A 20,959-nucleotide genomic window follows, 5' to 3' on the forward strand; every position below is an offset into this window, starting at 1 on the left:
TGTTTCAGTTAGTATCGATAAATTTGCTTTTGCAGTAGGTAGAACTCTCACTCCCACCTTATTTTCTGTTGCCAAAATGGACAGGTGGACAGTAATTCAGAATATCATTTTGTAATAAAATGTTATTTATGATAGAATGAAAGTTAATTCGTTATCCTGGAGCTATTACATAACAACTTGTCTACTGTTGTTGTTGTTTAATTTCGTCCCATCACAGCGAGCCTTGTGTGACCATCAACCATTAAATCACGCACACATTACTTGATAACAGAACTAACTCTACGTGACATTTGATCTAGTTTGCTTGGAGCTAAGCTGTACTAATTAACATGTCTGGAAATTTCTGAGTCCTTTAAATGAAAAGATTAATTTATATTTACATTTGAGGCAATTAAAGTAAAATTAGAATTTTGTTAATATGTAGAATTGTTGTTTTCAATTCCCTAGATCAAAGTAAAATTAACTGTGTCATAAACTGCAACACAAATGAGATTGAATTTCTTAGTGTGTTTCTTTCCCACTGTTATGTTAGGTCTCTAGGCTGTAGTGTTTACGTCGGTGCTTAAGGGAGTGGTCATGAGCGTAAATATTTCAGAGGGAACTGTCTTGAATCGGATTAAAACAACTGTTTTCTGGACTTAACCGCTGTTTTTACCTGTACATAGATTGAAGTAAATATGTGAACTTATTTATTCAATTTCGTTTATTTTACCATTATCATAATCACCATTATGCTTGCGAAAGAATAACATTTTTCTGAAATTTTGATTAGTCTGTTATTTTTCTATTTTTTGAAAAATTAAAAACATTTTCTATAATTTGATTTTTGTCCACTCCTTACAATTCTGAGCCATTGAGAAGCAGCTGGCGTGACCCTTTTATATTTCTGTCCGTTTACTGACTAAACTTATGTACACCTACGAATTATTGTACGGATACACAACTATGTCTTATCATTAAAATTATCACATTGATACAACCAATAATGTATTGTTACGTAAATTGATAACCCTTTTCGTTGGTTTCGCCCACCCTCTCGCATCTGAACACAGAACATTATTCGGCTAAAATGGAAGAAAAATTCAAAGATGCCCTCGCGCTATCGAACCTCAGACCTTCGACGATGATCGATGTTTGTCCGTTCGGAACTCGCTCGAAATGCACTAAGAGGCCGTATCATTGGCAGGACTCCTGCATAATATCGTCGTGGTGCTGATGATGGTGATGAGCAAAAATACGGCCAGCAGGAGCCGGTCCAATACAATGGACGCTTGCTTCCACTCCAATTCGGTGAGCTCTCTTCTGTCCTGTTCGCTCAGCCGCTGCTCGTTTCTGTCTATGCTGGCGTGGACTTTGTTCAGAATTCTTATTATCTGGTTCTCGAATGCATCTGAAAGAATAATTAAAGGCAAAAAATTTGTGAGAAAAGATAAAAGTCGGGAGACGTTTCGCGGTGTCGCCGTGTTTCTTTGACTCCATAAGTTATAACTTCCCCCTAGTGTTATTCTTTTTACTTTGTATCGAGTGTTTTGTTCCGAAGTTTGGTAATGAGATTTGCATTTGATAGAAACCGTCTGGTTCGATTTTTAATAAACCGGTGAAGGTACGTTATGTCGAAGAACATGTTATCCACAAGGCTGACGTTGTTTTGACTCACCTTTTGCATTATATCTTAGATTAGATTTTTTTTCAGTGTATAATAGGACACATGTATTAAAAAAAAAAACTGTAATTTACATGCTAAAGAGCAGCAGCGTTGCGACGAATGTGGTATGAGGATTTTGGAGAATTTTTCTAGTTTCACTGTTTTATTGTTTCATGTCAAGAGTAATTTATCCTAAGTGTCATTATGTCCGTTGAGTATTCGTTCAACTTTTTGGTACACATACTATATACTCCCCTATATTGTTTTGGAAATAAATTCCGGAATTTTATTAATTAATAGGATAATCCATTGGAAAACATTTTTCATAGTACAGGTTGTAGTTGGTGCAGGTAAGTAGCTAAAGGTAATAAATGTATAGGTGAGTACGGCAACATCTTATTAATTAATATTAGAAATAGAAAAAAAGTCAACAACTAGATTTTTTTTAGTAGCATACATTAAAATTATTTTTAACTAAACCTACAGATTGTTATGTTTTTGAGGCGTAATATAGAACTTAGTTTACCATATCTTTTGATTTATCTCTTCTTCGGTTTTATAGCTATAGTTAGATCTTAAATATCTAAGAGTTGCAGAACTGAAATAACTAGTGATTTATTTGTAGTGACTCTAGTGTTTTGGTAAAACGCAAACTAAAATTTATTTGGCTATCAAAAATTTGACAACCTGATCTCAAAATTTTGCCAAGTACGTACTATTTAAAATGTACAAAATCGTATGCTTCTTTACTTCTGGTTCACTGCTCTCTTCATTTTTTTCATGAGGTATGTGTGGTGTGTTTTTAAGGGAAAGAAAATTTACAATGTAACTTAGAAACTATGAATTTCAGTGCTTTGAACTTTTGCACACAATTTAAGGTTATTATGAAAATGATAAATAAAAATTAATAATGTATCCATATTTTTTAGTCTTTTTATAAACGATAAAAAATGAAAAAATATATGAACTAAGCAGTTTATTTTATTTATTGCATCAAAAACAGTTTACTTAATTTTTTCGACATTTTGTATGCACATGCTGTTGTTATTGGTATTACAATGTACGTGTCAAAACTTGTGTATTTTTCATCACTGAAAAGTTAACGGAGTCAAGACAAAATTTATTAAAATAATTTTAGCTAAAACATACTGTATATCGCGACATTTTATTTGTATTTTAATAATCTACCCATATTGTTATCTTAATATATAGGAATTATAATAAAAAACGTGAAAACAAATTTTATAATTTGTCTAAGAAACTGGATTTGTTTACTGTTTTACTCGAGTCTTGATGACCCCTAAAGCACGAAAAAAAGATTTCCCGTTTCCGTCTGTCTGTCGGTTTTTGTTTGACAGATAATATCCGGGATGATTGTTATCAAATTCTATAGATATGTATTCTAGAAATATCGTGTATATGGTAAAACAGTAACCAAAATTTGTTTGATCACCCCCACCAACAATTTGTTGACCTCAAAATTTTGTATAAATATTTAAATTTCAAAAAACAACATATTTTTGTACTTATTGGTTGATGAACTTGCCCTTACTTTTTAACCTAGTTATCCAATTTTTTTTTAATTTTGTATTAGCAGTGTGGACAAACTCGTACTTTATAAACGACCAGCTTCTTTTTTTTTAATTTCATTATAGAAAGTTTGTAAATTCTCAAGAGCATTTGTTTAATTTAGAAATGGTTATGCAGGGCGACTCAAAAAAAATTAATTTATTATTTATTATTTAAATTGATCAAGTCAAGAGGTTTACCCCATTTTCCTGGAAATTTGAGACTCTAATCATTAGTACTACACTTAGGTGTAAATTGATGTATGTGTCCTTGCTAAAATGTTGATGACTTACTCGCAAAATTTTGTAATGGAAAAACTCTCTTGAAACAATGCATGGTATGTCTCTTAACCTAGATTTGAAGAGTCCACACATCTACATATCTTTATTTTAAATCAATAGGGGTCTTCATGAAAAATCAACTTCACAAATTTAAATTTTATAATTTTTCTAAGAAGCTGGATTTGTTGAATTGTACTTCAGGGGTGAAGGAAGTTCTCTCTAATACCTAATTTTTGAAAATTTTATTTTGCGTAACGTTGTTCTGTCGTTTATATTTGTGGCGTTGCTGTGATGTTAATGTAGGCAACACAACGCACACGTACTACTTCCTCTCGCCTACGAGTAGGCAACTCAATATGCTCACCGAACACCACTCGTGATTGGTTAGCCTGGCGCCGACGCAGAGACCAACTGGGGACACAAGGAGGCGCGAGTACGGCAAGTACTCTCTTCTGCCGCCGACATCGAAACGAAGAAGATGGGTACCGTCTCTTGTTCCACGTGTAAGATATCCGTTTGTAAATAAACTATAGAGAAACCCTACCTGGTGTTAGTCATTTCCACATTGGTGACCCCGGAAAGAAAATAGGAAGAGCTAGCACCATGGAAGAAATGCAAAAGAAACTGCAGGAACAACAAGAAATAATTTGCCAGTTCCAGACACAACTGGCTACCATCTCCAACAAACAAGCCCTTGATGAGGTAAGAAGTGGTTCAAATCTGAAGCTACCGACATTCTGGCAGCGAGACCCGGTGCTTTGGTTTGCACAAGTCGAAGCCCAATTTAATTGCGCGAGAATCAGGTCCGACCAGACCAAGTACTGGACCGTGGTAACCGCCTTAGACTGCGCGACGCTCCAGCCGGTTGCCGATTTGGTCGCCAACCCCCCAACAGAAGAGACAAAGTACGAAAGCATAAAATCCAGATTGATCGCCGCCTATGCAGACACCCCCGAAAAACGACTACGGAAGCTCATGTACGAAATAGAGTTAGAGGACAAGCAGCCGTCACAACTACTAAGAGAAATGGAAGCCCTAGCGGGTAAGGGGATCAGCGGTGACGTCCTCAAGACTCTGTGGTTGCAGCGTTTACCCCCACAACTACAGATGATCCTCGCCGCAAATGATAAAGAAACGCTGGACAAAATGGCGACCATAGCGGACAAATTGACCGAAATCCACCATACCAGCGCCATCACAGCAAATATTGGTGCCCTAAATCGCGGTACCTCCGCGCACGCCTCTCAAACCGTTACATCGGCGCAAGAAGATGGAATGGCTGCCGCCATTACGGCACTGCAGAAGCAGTTCGTAACTTTATCGACCACAGTAAACCAACTCGCAGACGACAGAAGGCGCCATGGGCAAGGCGAAAACTGGAATCGCGCCAAATTTAGGTCAAGGTCGAATCCGCAGGACGATAATATCTGCTATTATCACAATCGGTTCGGAGCAAACGCCAGAAGATGCGCCAAACCCTGTGACTACAAAAGGCCGTTAAACTAGAGGCGCCGTCGACGATTGAGGTGGTCCACGACGCAGCGCAAACACAACGCCTCTTCATCACCGACCCAAAATCAGGTACCCGATATTTAATCGACACGGGGGCAGAAGTTTCCGTGTTACCCAAGAGATTGTTCTCAGGCAGACAACATCTCAGCCCAGCTGAGACAACGCTCTTCGCGGCCAACGACAGCGCGATCAGAACATACGGCCAAAAGCTAATGTTCCTTGATCTCAAGCTGAAACGTCCGTTCAAGTGGGTATTTATAGTGGCAGACGTAGGCAAACCCATCATCGGAGCAGACTTCCTGAGGCATCACAACCTCCTACCTGATCTCCGCAACCGACGCCTCGTAGACGCAGCCACCCTCTTATCAACTCGCGGAACCCTGGCTATATGCAAGTCGCCTCAGATCACGACAGTGGCCAAGACGACGCCATATCACGCACTGCTAGCGGATTTCGCAGAAATTACACGCCCACCGCCACCTGGAACGAAGCACAGGGGCAACGTGTTCCACCACATCATCACCAGAGGTCCCCCGGTCGCAGAAGCTCCTCGCAGGCTTGCACCCGAGAAGTTGAGAGTGGCGAAAGCCGAATTCCAATATATGATGGAACAGGGCTGGTGCCGACCATCCAAGAGCCCTTGGGCTAGTCCGCTTCACCTTGTCCCAAAGAAACTCCCTGGTGAATGGCGTCCATGTGGCGACTATAGGCGCCTAAACAACGTGACAGTGCCTGACAGCTACCCCATCCCTCATATACAGGACTTCACCTACAGACTCGAAGGTAAAAGTGTGTTCTCCACCATAGACCTAGTGCGCGCATACCATCAAATTCCCGTGGCTGAAGAAGACGTTCCTAAAACAGCCGTGTGCACTCCGTTCGGGCTCTTCGAGTTTACAGTTATGACGTTCGGACTACGTAATGCCGCACAGACTTTCCAAAGACACCTGAACTCTCTAATAAGTGACCTTGATTTCTGCTACGTGTATATAGACGACATCTTAGTGTTCTCCCGAGATGAAGCAGAGCACGTCGAACATCTAAAAATGTTATTTTCTAGGTTACGGGAGCATCACATAGTGATTAACCCGACCAAGTGCGTGTTTGGTGAAGCCGAAGTGAAATATTTAGGACATACGATTTCCGGGAGTGGAACCAAACCACTTGAGACGTCGGTCAGTGCAATCCGCGAATTCCCCAAACCAAAGACAGTTCAAGATCTGCGACGGTTCCTTGGCATGATCAACTTCTACCGACGTTTCATTCCCCACGCAGCCCAGACCCAAACACCACTTCACCAATATCTGAACAACGCGCGGAAGAATGACAAAACAATAGTCGAGTGGACAGAAGAAGCTGAAGCCGCTTTTGAAACGTGCAAGACAGAGTTAGCCAACGCCGCGCTTCTGGCACATCCCGCCGAAAATCTGCCGCTCAGAATTATCACCGATGCTTCTGATTACGCAATCGGGGGCGTACTAGAGCAGCACTCCAATGGGACCTGGCAACCTTTAGGTTTCTTCTCCAGAAAACTTAGCAAGGAGCAGCGCAACTACAGCGCATACGATCGTGAGCTGCTTGCAGTTTACGAAACCATAAAATTCTTCAGGCACATGGTGGAAGGCAGAGACTTTTGCATACTCACCGACCACAAACCCCTCATCTACGCGTTTCAGCAGAAAGCAGGCAAAGCATCCCCAAGACAAGTCAGGCAGCTAGATTTCATCGGCCAGTTTTCCACCAACATTATCCACATTTCAGGAGAACAAAACACAGTTGCAGACACACTTTCAAGGGTCAATGAAATCACAACTCCTACGTTCATTGACACCGACGACTTAGCCAAGGAACAAGAAAAAGACGCCGAACTAAAAGCACTTTTAAACTCTGATACAACAAGCCTGCGGTTAGAAAAACTCACCCCACAGGCCGGCCAGAAAGCTATCTGGTGTGACACGTCAACGGGGGTGGTTAGACCATACGTTCCACAAGATTCGAGAAAAGTAATTTTTGAAGGATTTCACAACCTCTCACACCCCAGCGGCCGAGCGACCAGTAAGCTCATCAAGAAGCGATTTGTGTGGCCATTTATGGAGAGTCACATAATGAAGTGGGCACGAAGCTGCATCCCTTGCCAGCGATCCAAAGTTGGCCGACACACCAAAGCCCCATTACAGCATTTCGATGACGTCACAGAACGGTTCCAACATGTGCACATCGATATAGTAGGTCCGCTACCTCCCTCTCAAAGCTACAGGTATTGCCTCACTATGTCTGACCGTTTCACCAGGTGGCCAGAGATCGCACCCATGACCGACATGACCGCAGAGACAGTCGCCAAGACATTCTACGAAACATGGATTTCAAGATTCGGTTGCCCAAGACAAATTACAACCGACCAAGGGCGACAATTTGAAGCATCCACCATGAATGCCTTGGCGAAAATTTTGGGCATTCAGCGCTCTCGGACGACGCCATATAGGCCCCAGAGCAACGGCCTTATCGAGAGATGGCATCGAACCATGAAGGCAGCCATCATGTGCCATGAAGCAGAAAGTTGGCTAGACGTTCTACCTACAGTATTATTAGGGTTACGTACAGCCATCAAAGAAGACATCGGTCACTCACCAGCAGAGCTGACCTACGGAACGCAACTGAAAGTCCCAGGCGAATTCTTTTTCAGCAATATCGACAGATCCGTAGAACCCACTACCTTTGTAGAAAAACTACGGGACCACATGAGGAAACTTCGCCCAACTCCAGCGTCGCACCACATTAGGCAAAGCACCTTCGTCCACACAGAGCTCAGTAAATGTAGCCATGTTTTCCTAAGAGACGACACCGTGCGAAGACCGCTCCAACAGCCCTACACCGGTCCACACCTTGTTCTGTCTCGTACTGCTAAGACAATAAAGGTCAATGTAGGCGGTAGGGAAACAACAGTGAATATCGACAGAGTAAAACCCGCTTTTATTCTCCAAGAACCAGAACCACCACCGGCTCCATCCCCAGTACGAACACAGGAAGTTACTCAAACCACCAGGTCAGGCCGCAGGTCAACGCTCCCCGCACGTTTCAGAGAATGACAACTGACAGCCGTTTTGACAGCTGTCACCCGTTACTTGGGGGGGGGGGTATGTGGCGTTGCTGTGATGTTAATGTAGGCAACACAACGCACACGTACTACTTCCTCTCGCCTACGAGTAGGCAACTCAATATGCTCACCGAACACCACTCGTGATTGGTTAGCCTGGCGCCGACGCAGAGACCAACTGGGGACACAAGGAGGCGCGAGTACGGCAAGTACTCTCTTCTGCCGCCGACATCGAAACGAAGAAGATGGGTACCGTCTCTTGTTCCACGTGTAAGATATCCGTTTGTAAATAAACTATAGAGAAACCCTACCTGGTGTTAGTCATTTCCACATATTCACCATGTATATTCCGTCCAAATGACCGGTATATTTGAAAATAACTATAAATTGTAGCCCTAACTGTGTGCATCAAAAAATGTTTTCATTAGTTCTCGATAAATGCTTAATCTTCCGCGTCCTTTTTGCACTTAAATATTAATCCATCTATTTTACTTCCCGAGCGTAAGCGGTCTTCCATTTCAGTCTGTCTGTCATCTGTCCGTCTGCCTGTCTGTCTGTCTGTCTATCTGCTATTTTAGACAGAAAATCTCCGAAACTACTGACCCATTGTTGTTAAATTTTGCATGTATCATGTAGATGGTAAAACGTTAACCAAAATTTGGATAATCATCCTCACAACCATTGGGAGGACGTGTATGAGTTCATATCGAGTTTTGACCTTAAATATTCAGATTATCGTAATCATGGTAAATTGTTAAGCAATATTTATTTGTTTATCCCCTCCTAAAAAATTGATGGCGTCATCTCAAAGTTTTGCCGAATAAATTCTCGCTTTGAATATGCAAAATATTATGAGTTATGACTCTACTTTTGTGGTTTATCAATGCTCTCACAGTTTTTAGAATTACTTTATACAGGCTTACTCAAAAAAATTAATGAATGATTCAATTTACTTTATTAGTCAAATCAGGAACTGGAGAATCGAATGCTTTGAAATCTTCCAGGCTTTTTTATCGTAAGCATATATCTATCTGTTTAACCCTTCAAAAAAATCGATGACATTATTTCAAAATTTTGCCAAATGAATCCTACCTAAAATGCACAAAATATGATGTGTCTATAATTCTGATTTATCACTGTATACATTTTTTTTTAATTGCTTATATGGGGTGAAAAAAATATAATCAGTTTATTTTATTGATTAAATCAGGAATAGTTCATTCTTTTTCCGAAAATTTGGGAATATAATACTGTTATCATTAGTGTTACACTGCACCTATCTATATATATATATATATATATATATATATTATGTGTTCTTACAAAAAGGTTGATAACGTCATCGCAATTTTTTTTAAGGAAAACTCATTTGAAACATACGCGCAGCACGCTTCTTTACATTTACTGTAACATTACGTACATATCTTTATTTTAACTTACAAGGGTTTTCATAAAAAATATAATTCGCATAATCAAATTTTATATATAATTTTTCGAAAAAGCTGGTTTCGTTTTACAGTACTTCAGGAGCGTGGGAAGTTCTGTCGAAATAACCTTCTACCAATTTTTTACCTATTTTACTTGTTTTTAATTTAATTTAAGGAGTTACAAAGAAAACAAGTGAAATGATTTTTTTTAATCCTGCCCACTGAACGCATGTAATTAAATCGAAATATGTGATTGTTTTAAGGTTTTAACATGCAATCTAGCGCTGATGTGAAACAAAAATATTATCTTTAATGATCTGCAATTTGGACCTAAAATGGTACTTGAAACAAGTCAAATTAGCTTTGTATTTGAAGCATTAATGAAAATATGAAATTGTAAAAAATACATAACGTAAACCTGAAAGTCTCAAAGTCTGTGTGTTTCAGTTATGTAAACACCGTGAGTTTGTTCTCGACCATTTCAATTTTAATTTTCATTTTATATTTTTAAAAATTTTTAGCTGTGGCTTAGGATTAATTTTTTTATGTTCATTTGTCGTTTGGAAAATTAGCGCGTTCTAGTTAGCTTCGTTACGTTTTGTAATGATTTTTTTACTTTGTTATATAACGTTGAAAAATAGTGTGAAGCCTTTATTTAATTTTTTATTTATTCAGCACAGCACTGATGTTTAACATGTTTTTCGTGTTTTAAAGCTGTTAACTATTTTTTTGTTTCAATTAATGTCTGGAAGTTTTTTCTTCCATACTGTGGAAAGCACCTTTGAAATCGTGGAAAAAGGCAAACAGCTTTCAGGATGTTTTATTTATTTTCTTTCTTGTTCATACTTTGATGCCAGCAGTTATCAATATTAACACTATTTACTGCCTTTCGATCTCTTATGAAAGTACTTGTATTTCCTTTCATAATTTCTTTCTGTTTCAAAAATCTTCATTGGAATGTTTGCCTTTAATTTCATTATGGGAACTCAAACATTTTGCTTAAAACTGCGTTCACAATTAATTAACGGAACTAGTACATATAGCCAATCATTTTAGTAGAAGTGTAAAGAATAAAATATAAATCATTTTCTACGTTAGTTGCAGTTTTGTAGTACAACACATAAAATTCATTTTGTCAAACTCCCTATGTTTTGAACAGCTTGAGTGTTTTCTTTTTTAAGAGACGTTCTCTCTTACTCACCACGACATTTTTTAATTACTATTATTTATGGGCTACTGATGTCAATTACTGTTAAATTTATTTTTTAAATTTGCTTTGCTACATCCACACTTATTTTGATATCTGACAGTTTATTATTGTTGTTATATTTTTTAATTTGTAGATTTTGTTTGTTACATATACAGGTGTCCCAGATAAAACTTATATCCTGTAGACACCATTGTTTTTAGCTTGAAGCATGAAGCTTAATTTAATACAATACAAATAAGACGCATATATATTTTTTTAATTGAAAAGCATACTGTTTTAATGGATTTTAATATATCTTTAAATTACTCTTACATATATAATCCATTTTATTCAACTGTTAACTGTTGACGTTTGGGTTTGGGTTGACTTTCTCCTTAATAATTTGTCGCTATTACTCAGAACTCCAAATTTTAATTGGTCTGCTTTTTTTTGTTCTTGTCTGTAGTTTTTGTTTCTCATACTCTTTTTACTTGTCTATTTGCATCCATCCTACGTGTGTCTTATTAGTCATCTAAGTTTATTTTCTTTTGTTAATGGTTGTGTTGGTTGTAAGTTTAGTTTTCTTCTTATTTATCTTTCTGTATTTCTTATTTTGTTTCGTTTGCTTATATTCACATTCTTTTAAATATTTCACTTGTGTGTTGTTTGTATCCTTTTCTTCTTCGTTCTGTTAGGAATCGGTATTCACATATACGTAATAATTTAAACTGGTATGCAAATTCTTTTGTAAACCGTTACTTTTGTTTCTTCTGAAATTTTCTTATCGCTTAGAAATTTTTCACTTATTAATGTTTGGAATAGTTTTCTATTTTTTTCTAATCTGTTTTTTAACTAATCTTGATTACTTCTCTCATTATTACAGTTCCTAGGTATTTGTAATGCGCCATTTGCTGTTGTCGTTCATGCTTAATGTTGTTTCGCCTTTGTTTTGGGTTATTTTCGTTGATGTGTTTTCCCATTGTTAACTTCTAGTCCACATATTTTTGTGTGTAATTCTTTATGATACTTGGAAATATACTCTTGCGTAGATTTAAAATAACTGATAGTGATTAGTTTTGACAAAAGGTTATTGATAAAAAATATTTTACGTCTTTCATTGTTATCACAACAAAGGGAGATACGTACATATATGTCACAAGTGTTTGAGGCACTCAAGTTAATGATTCCTCAGATTTCTTTAAGGATACTTCATTAAATTTAATATTCAGGAAACACAGGATTTGTATTCAAAAAAAGTGAGAAAAATTAAATTACTACATTTGAAGTATTTCATAAGTTTATTTACAACGCTACAAAAGGAACTGTAGATACAACTATTTGAGGAAATAGTGCAGTCAAACATTTTTATTTACTCCTTGTTTGTCACAAAATGTCCCCAAAGAATTTTTTGATACTTAAGGCCAGTTTATAAAATATTTTGACAGAGGTTAAGTTCATCACGCATTTAACGAGCCATTTAGCGACGTCTGATTGGAATAGAGTCGGTCACAGGTCTAAAATACTTTTTCTGTTGTTGTTGTTATATCCAAGTTTGCATTCTTTATTGTTTGTTTATAGACATTGCTGGTTATTTATATTATTTCCTAAATAATACAGGCACTACCTTAATGTAAAACAATTTTGAAAAGTTTTTGGTATTTTTACAATTGTTAGAATTTATTTTCAATGTTATAACATTTAGATAATGTCATATTATATTTCAATATTTTAAGATGACGCCATGAATTTTTAGAGGAGACGAATTAATAATATTTAGTTAATATGTTATACACACTAAATCTGTGTGTGTCAGTTAATGTTTCACTAATAAATTTAAAGAACCTTATGCTAGTAGATAAATCGTAAATTTTGATTCGGTTAATTTATTTTTTTGAGATAATCTTGATATGTTTAAATAAAATAGAGTAGATTATTAAACCATAAGCAGCGCAGCATATAATAATTTTTTCAAATGACGTTATGAAATCTTTGGAGGGGCTGGCCGACAAATTTTGATCGGTATTCTATGGCTGTTTGATTAAATGTAATATATTACCAAAATAGGTACTAAAAGGGTTCATTTTGTAAGTTCTATAAGACAAATTCTAAAATTTCGTTTTGCAAATTTGTATTTACATATTTACCATAAACTAAGTACATGCACAAGTTTAAAAATATGTAGGTATACATCATTAAAGTACAGATAAACGAGAGTAGCACAATATTAATTTGAAGCCAGATTCACAAATTTTAAGGTGTCATCAGATTTGGATGCGGACGAACAAATAAATTTTGTTTATTGTCTTGTCAATTACATGATAACTTTAAAGCATACCTAAACTTTCATAATGATCAGTCCAGTAGTTTGTGAGATGATCTCTCCAATAAAATCGTCAATGGATAGTTAAATAGACAACAGATAGACGGAAACGAAAAATCTACATTTTTGTGTTTTACAAATTATAAAACGTCGAGAGAACACGACACTGATTTATTTTTTACAATATTTCCTTATTTTACGCTCGGGAAGTTAAAAGTTACTGAACAGTTGTTGTAAATGCTGTGGTTCGACAAGCGATAAAAGTGTTTACTGGTGCCGAGGATGCTAATTTTTATTGAAAAACCTCGTTTTTCTAACAATTATTTTACATAATATTGTCTTAATCGTACCCACTCTTGGAATGGTATTTTTATTTTCTTCGTTGTTAGTAGTTCACAAGTAGTTTGTGCATTCAGTTGAGACGTAATGCTTAAGAACTTCTCTAATTGAATTATTGTTAGAAGTTTCAGTCATTTTAACTAACTAGGTAGTGGCATACTTGGCTGAGTGTGTTTTATAATTTTTATAATTACTGAAAAAAATGGATATGTACTTATATAATTAAAGTCAGAAAATAAACTAATTACTCAAATTTTATTAATTTAATTTAATTTTGAGAGCAATACCTGTACTAATTCTTGGGATAATCTGGAATGAGTGGTATGTTCAATTTATAATTTATACTTCACTCATACTTGGGTTACTTAACAGCTAATTACTTACATACAATAATTTATGTTACCTAAGTCTTCTACTTTGTGTTTTGGGACAAATCTAGGCGACCTTTGTTGCTGTTGCAGGCAATATCCGTCCTCCTGAGGCAGTTTATCGGCCCAAGGCCATGGACAGTCCAGTCTGGTTCCGGTTTGGGGGTTTATTTCCTGGAACGTAAGTCCAAACGTTGAATTGTTTAAGCGGCATTGATTGAGAATTTTAACAAAATTACATATTGTAGGGAGAATCAAGTTCCAAGTGTAACCGTGCCTGTTTGTCAATGAGGCAGAAAGCAAACTTTGAGGATTACTTTAGGTAATTGTAATGAAATTAAGTAGTAAGATACCAAACTTAGTTACTGGAAACTGATTCTGGAGGGAACAAGATAGTAAAACGACTTTCTGCAGTTAAATGTGATGAAATACCTGAGATATCTGAAGCTGGAGAAATTTTAATTGGAAGTTTCCGGAAAAGAAAATGTGAAGCGTTTGCGTAACAGAAACACCAATGTAAATAATAAGTGAATCTATTATTAGCAGTGATTGTTGCCACCTTTTAAACGAAAATTTGAATGGTCGTAATGTTCCGGAGAAATGTTGAGAACAGACATTTGCCTGAATATTAAAGACGTCGATATATTTTCCACGGAAATTAAAATTTAGCAGTTAAATTTAAATTTTATCTATAAACGCTGTTGAAGAATATGTATACGTTGTTTAAATGATTCATTACCTGTTGTTGAAACTTTTATTGCTTATGATATACAGTCAGTCTATTATAACTTTATTTATAAGTTGACAGAGATTACTGTAATGTTTTTAGTTTTTGGTTTGGGGCATAAAACGAATCAAGCAAAATAGTTATGAAATCTTTTAGAATTTAATATTGTAAAAATACGGACCTATTTTTTATTCCCATTAAATTAAGTTTAAATTTTAAGGTTTTAAGCGCAAAAATTTGCTTGGAAACAGAAAGATACTATAAAAAAAACTTGAGTTTAAGTTCCTAGATTTCGTACTTTGATATTAGTGTTGTCGTCATTTGATTAGATATCACACTATATTAAGACAAATTTAAAAATTTGTATACACTTATAGATAATAGTTTACTAGGTATTATTTATTTTTATCATTTTTAAAATACATCTTCATTGTCAGTACTGTGTATGGGCGTAGATAAGAAATATCTTCTTTAATCCACAGATTTTAAGTAAACGTTTGTTCTATTCGAGTAATCTTTGGATTTTGTTTAAAAATAAAATTTAGGTTCTGAAAAAAGAAAACATTTAATTGCAAATACAGCTCTGAATCAGACAGACATGTATTTTTTTAACGTAATTGATAATAATAAATACTAAATAAAAAATAAATCTGGGAAATGGTTTGCATACGATTTCTTTCGTCTTCAAAACACATTCAATATCCTATTTTTTGTAAATAAACAGTATAGTAGAAACTACATTCTCGTTTAACTAGCACACTTCTCTGCTGCTCAAGACAGTTTTAATGTACACCAAAAGCAACTGCATGATATTAATTCACATTTAAACTGGTAATTAAGAACATTTGATTTAAAGTGCACTACATAACTTTCTGGAATGATATTATCAACTTTTTAGTAACGATGGGCCCATTTATTTTGAGTATACATTACTTATAACGTTACTGTTTTGCTAGAATTTTACGTAAATCAATTAAAGCACTTTTGAAGTAAACATAATTGGTGAAATATCGGGTGTTCAATTAAAAAAGTCATCAAGTTGGTGTTGTTTTTTTCATTGAAGAAAACGTAGAGCAAAACGCATATGTTTTATTAATTCATACATTGTCAGCTGTCATCAATTACATTTGAGGTTAATTGTAGACATACTTCACAATGTTTACAAAAAATGAAACCCAACTTGACGAATTTTTTCATTGAACACCTGGTATATGGGTCTATATTAATTTTATATAGATAACTTATGTAAGTAAATGTAAAAAACGGAAAAGATTTTACTACAACGGCTATAATACTGCAGGGTATAGCATTTAAAAACATTATTATTAAATATTTTTGAAACGTCATCAACGTTTCGAACAACAACGAAAATGTTAATGTTTTGTAATCACTAAAATTTTTGTCGCTGACATTTTTATCGATATCATTGAAATTATTATTGATTTTTACTGGTATTGTTGTGATTGAAGTAATAAATATGTCTATGTGTACGGTTTGTGGAAAGAAAACAAGAAACACGGATTGTGTGGCATGTGACATCTGCAGAAAATTGGTCCATACTGGATGTTCTGGATTAGCAGCGATTGAAATTGAATGTGTACGTTCTAATTCTCGAAAAATCCATTATTTCTGTGATAATTGTGATGTAGTAACAACAATTAATAAATTGAAAACCGAGTTGGATTCACTAAAAACTCAGCTAGAGGAAGTGAAAAATAACCAAGGTAAGGTGCCATTACCTGATAAAGACATTTTATCGACTGAAGAAGTAATCAATGAGGTTGAGGAAAGAAATCGTCGATCATACAATTTAATTCTTTTTAATTTACCAGAATCAGAGGAAAACACTCAAATTAAACGAGATGAAGATGACATGAGTCGTGTTAAGAAAACGATCTTTTCCAATGGTAATGAGAATGAAAATAATATAAAAATTATGTCTTGTGGTCGATTAGGTATGTTTAGGAATGATAAAATACGCCCAATGAGAATCTCGTTTGCAACTCCTCAGCATGCATATGAAGTCCTAAGAACTTATAATCGTAAAAATCAGTTGTACCTTAATAGAGATTTAACGAAGCGTCAGCAGAATCAATGCTTTTTAATAAGAACTGAATTTAGAAATCGCAAAAAAGATGGTGAAACTGGCATAGTTTTAAAATATTCAAACGGAGTGCCGAAAATTCAAAAGATTGAGATAAAAAACGCTTAGGATCCCAACAGACTTCTACGACACCTCTGCAAAAATCAAGTTATATATTCAATATTTTTTATCAAAATGTTAGGGGTCTAAATACTAAAATAAGTAACTTCTATACTAATGTATGTACCATTGATGAAGAAATTGTAGTCTTAACAGAGACATGGTTAACCAGTGGCGTGTTGTCTAGTGAACTATTTCCAAGTTATTTTAATGTAGTTCGAGATGACAGATTATCTGGAAGAGGTGGCGGGGTTTTGATTGCAGTAAACGACAAATTTGCTATTAAGAAACTAGATGTTATATCACCTATTCCACAAATTGAAATAGTGGCAGCCAAAATTTCAATCAAAAAATCAAATATAACGGTGGTCGCAATTTATATTCCGCCATCACAGCAAACTGGGAACTACATACAAATTTTTGAACACCTTGAGAATCACTTGGATTTCTCGAACCCGTTAATTATTTTGGGCGATTTCAATATCTCTGAATACGCTGAATGTGTGAGAGAAATGAAGACATCTAATTTATTCAACCTTTATAGTAATTTTATTTCTTTAAATAGTATTAGACAACACAACAGAATTACTAATACATATACAAGGATATTAGACCTTTTTTTGTCAACTGATCATTTCAATGTTGTTTGCCAGCAAAGTCAGTTTCCTTTAGTACCAGAGGATCCACATCATCCTGCATTAAATTCGTCTGTTTCACTAAGTCTTCAAGAAAATATTTCTGTTAAGCAAAAATCAGAAGTCATCAAATTTAACTTCTATAAAGCCAACTTGCAAGATCTATATGCGGCTGTATCGTCAGTTGAATGGTCATTTATTGAAAGCATCGAGGATGTGAATGTTGCGTGTGATTATCTTTATAAAATAATCTTTGATTTATTCGATCAACATGTACCCAAATGTAGTGTTAATACCAAACGTGCTAAATACCCTGCGTGGTTCACTAAATCTATCATTGATAAAATAAATGAAAAGAAGAAACACTGGAATTTGTATAGGAAAAACAAAGGGTTGTATCATATTAATAAAGTAAAAAATCTTAGACGTGCCATCTGTAGTGAAAGTCGTAATGAATATTTGCGATTTGTAAACAACAGTGAAAACTCCATCAAATATGATCCAAAAAAGTTTTGGTCGTTTGTGAAAACTAAAACAAAATCTCACGTGATTTTAAACGAAATGACATATGGTGACGATGTTGTGTCCTCTCCACAAGAGATTGTCAACGCTTTCGCTTACAATTTTTCCACCGTTTTCTGTGATAACAACGTTCCTGGATATGATAATAATAGTGATATGAATACTAACATTTGTGATATTTGTGGTGATAGCAACTGTGTCTCTATCTCGCTTCAAAAAGTTTGTAATATTAGCTCTGTTTTGCATTTATTTTCTATTAATGATGATGACATTCTGAAAGCAGCAAAAAAACTTAAACCTAATTTAGTATCTGGCCCTGATGGTATACCTGCGTTTTTTGTAGTTGATTGTATTAGATGTTTGTTAATACCCCTTAAATATATTTTTAATTTAGTGTTAAAATCATCCACATATCCGTACAAGTGGAAATTCTCAAAAGTGTGTCCAATTTTTAAGTCAGGCGATAAATCAAGTGTTAAAAATTATAGACCCATAGCGCTTTTGTCAAACTTTTCCAAATTATTTGAAACTATATTTTCTAATGTAATATATTCACATGTTATAAATTACATTGTCCCACAACAACATGGTTTTGTCAAAGGGAAGTCAACCACCACTAATTTATATGAATTCACGCAATTTGTGTCATCAGCTTTAGATAATAACTTCCAAGTAGATGTGATATATACTGATTTGACAAAAGCGTTTGATAGGGTGAATCATTGCGTGCTTTTAAAAAAACTTGAAATGTTTGGATTTTGTAATGATTTGTTGTTATTATTGAGGTCAATGATTATTGGGAGAAAACAATATGTTGAGTATGGTGGATGTAAGTCTTTTGAAATAGAAGTAAATAGTGGAGTGGCACAAGGCTCCAATTTAGGTCCTCTGCTTTTTACCATATTTTTTAATGATGTCGTAACGAATCTTCAAACAAAAAGTTTTATTTATGCAGATGATCTAAAGATAGTAAATATAATAAAGTCTATTCATGATTGTCTGAAGTTGCAATCAAGTTTAGATAGTTTCATTACTTGGTGTCATAATAATAAATTTGATGTTAACATTGACAAGTGCAAAATTATGAGAATAACAAGAAAGGTAGATAAATTGAACTTTTATTATAACATAAATGGCTTGCCGCTACAAGTGTGTAATGAATTTAAGGATCTAGGTGTAATATTTGATTCTGCGTTGTCTTTTGTACCGCACATCGAACATATCGTGAACAGTTCTCTTAAAAATTTAGGTTTTATATTTAGAAATGGAGCGGATTTTAAAGATATATTTAGTTTTAAACTTTTGTTTTATGCGTTAGTTCGAAGTAAGCTTGAGTATTGTTGTGTAGTTTGGGCACCACATTATAAAATTTATATTAATCTTATTGAAAATGTGTTGCGAAAATTTTGTAAATTTATTTATTTTAAGATGTATGGTTCATATCCGCCTCAACACTGTGCATCAGAAGCGTTATATAATATAGTTGACGAATGTTTCCTCTATGCGCGGAGAAATGTAGCCTGTGTAACCTTTATGCAAAAACTAATAAGTGGCAAAATTTTCTGTCCATCAATATTACAAAATATTCAGTTTATTTGCCCCCGTGTAAACTGTCGTACGCCCACAACATTTTATTATCAGGTGCCTAGTACATTCCATCATTTCAATAGCCCGTTTATGAGATGTTTGAGATTGTGTAATTGTTTAATAAATCATAATGTAGACATATTTTATGATAATTTTAGTAACACAAAATATAAAGCAAAACTAACTGCTATTTGTTACAACTTTAATACGATTTAAGGTTCGCTGTGATCTAATTTGCTTTCCCCTTTTCATTTATATTTTTCTATTTTGTTAAGTTCTTTTAGAAACAATTTTAATAATGTTAGTGTATTAAGTTTCCACCATAGACAATGTAGTCTGTTGGAAATAAATCCTTATTATTATTATTATTAAATCGGTGTTATGTTGTTTTAAAATTTTAAAGAAATCTTTAATTTGGGTTGCTATTTAAATAGAGAAATTTGTTAATAAAAGGATTTGTTAAAAGTAGTGATATATATAGAATTTAATTAAAACTAGCTTGAAATGAATAAACAAGTTTAATCCATTAATAAAATTTTGATGCGATCGGTTTGGTATGTTGGAGATTACTCGTCCAATGAAATTTCCAGCTGATAAATAGGAAACAGACAAATACAGAAGTCGAAATAACAAACTTACAGATCGCCACATATTCCAGGTGAAATTTACTACCACAATATTTCGATGAGTGCAGAAATTAATCCAAATTTTTTAGGGGGGGATGAGCAAATACATCTTGATCAAAAATTTACTATGCTTATGATAACTTTAAAACATCTTTAAGATTTCAAAGCATTCGTTTTTGTAGTTTCTGTTTAAATCAATAAAATAAAATCATGTTTTATTATTTTCTTTGAGTCACCCTGTATATGCGAATCCAAAAAATATGAAAGGTATGATAAATGACAAGGACAGACTCATCATATTTTGTACAATTTAGATGGGATTTATTCGAGAAAATTTTGAGTTGACGTCATCAATTTTTTGGAGGGAATAAGTAAATATATTTTGATTAAACATTTATCATGCTTATCATAACTGTAAAACATTTGCAAGATTTCAAAGCATTCGGTTTTGCAGATTACAAATTAAATAGCAAAATGTTGTTTTATAATTTTGATTTTTTTCCAAAAATCTGGACGTTTCGGGTAAAATAAATGCGGACTCATAAACTACATGTGTAGGACTATGTTATTTTATACAATTTAAAACCCATTTACTAAGTACAATTTTGATGTGACGTCATCATATTATTGATGGGGATGATTAGACAAATCATTTGGTTAGCGTTTTATAATCTGCATGTTATTCCTAATATAAATACAAAATTTGACAATTATTGGCCCAGTACTTTTGGAGATTCTCTGTCTAATAAAAATCGGGACGGTAGACGGGCAGACAAATGGACAGACAGACAGATAGACGGACAGACAGATATACGGAAACGGGAGACTTATTTCTTCGTACTCTAGAGGTCATGAAAGGTCGAGAAAACGTAAAAGTAGAGGGTTGGCCGACGGACTCTATTACAATACGTAAGT

At 34.8% G+C, this 20,959-nt stretch overlaps 1 protein-coding gene across 2 annotated transcripts in view; it reads right to left on the minus strand.

Annotated features, from left to right (window-relative positions):
• Nucleotides 1–685: 685 nt before the first annotated feature.
• LOC135131485 (neuronal acetylcholine receptor subunit alpha-10-like) overlaps nt 686–20,959 on the minus strand; it is a 189,190-nt gene continuing 168,916 nt past the window's right edge. The window contains exons 8-10 of one of the 2 annotated variants that reach the window (XM_064059269.1): nt 13,780–13,918; nt 1,116–1,390; nt 686–1,064 (exon numbers count right to left, since the gene is read on the minus strand). In XM_064059269.1, coding sequence (XP_063915339.1) covers nt 1,164–1,390; nt 13,780–13,918 — 366 coding nt within the window. In that variant the 3' untranslated portion in view covers nt 686–1,064; nt 1,116–1,163. Of the gene's footprint in view, nt 1,391–13,779; nt 13,919–20,959 lie in introns of both variants that reach the window. The other variant, XM_064059260.1, reaches the window with a different exon arrangement.

This window comes from Zophobas morio, unplaced genomic scaffold (genome assembly GCF_036711695.1).
Source record: "Zophobas morio isolate AGI-343-1 ecotype UQ-CSIRO unplaced genomic scaffold, CSIRO_AGI_Zmor_V1 ptg000002l, whole genome shotgun sequence".
NCBI classification, from domain to species: Eukaryota; Metazoa; Arthropoda; class Insecta; order Coleoptera; family Tenebrionidae; genus Zophobas; species Zophobas morio.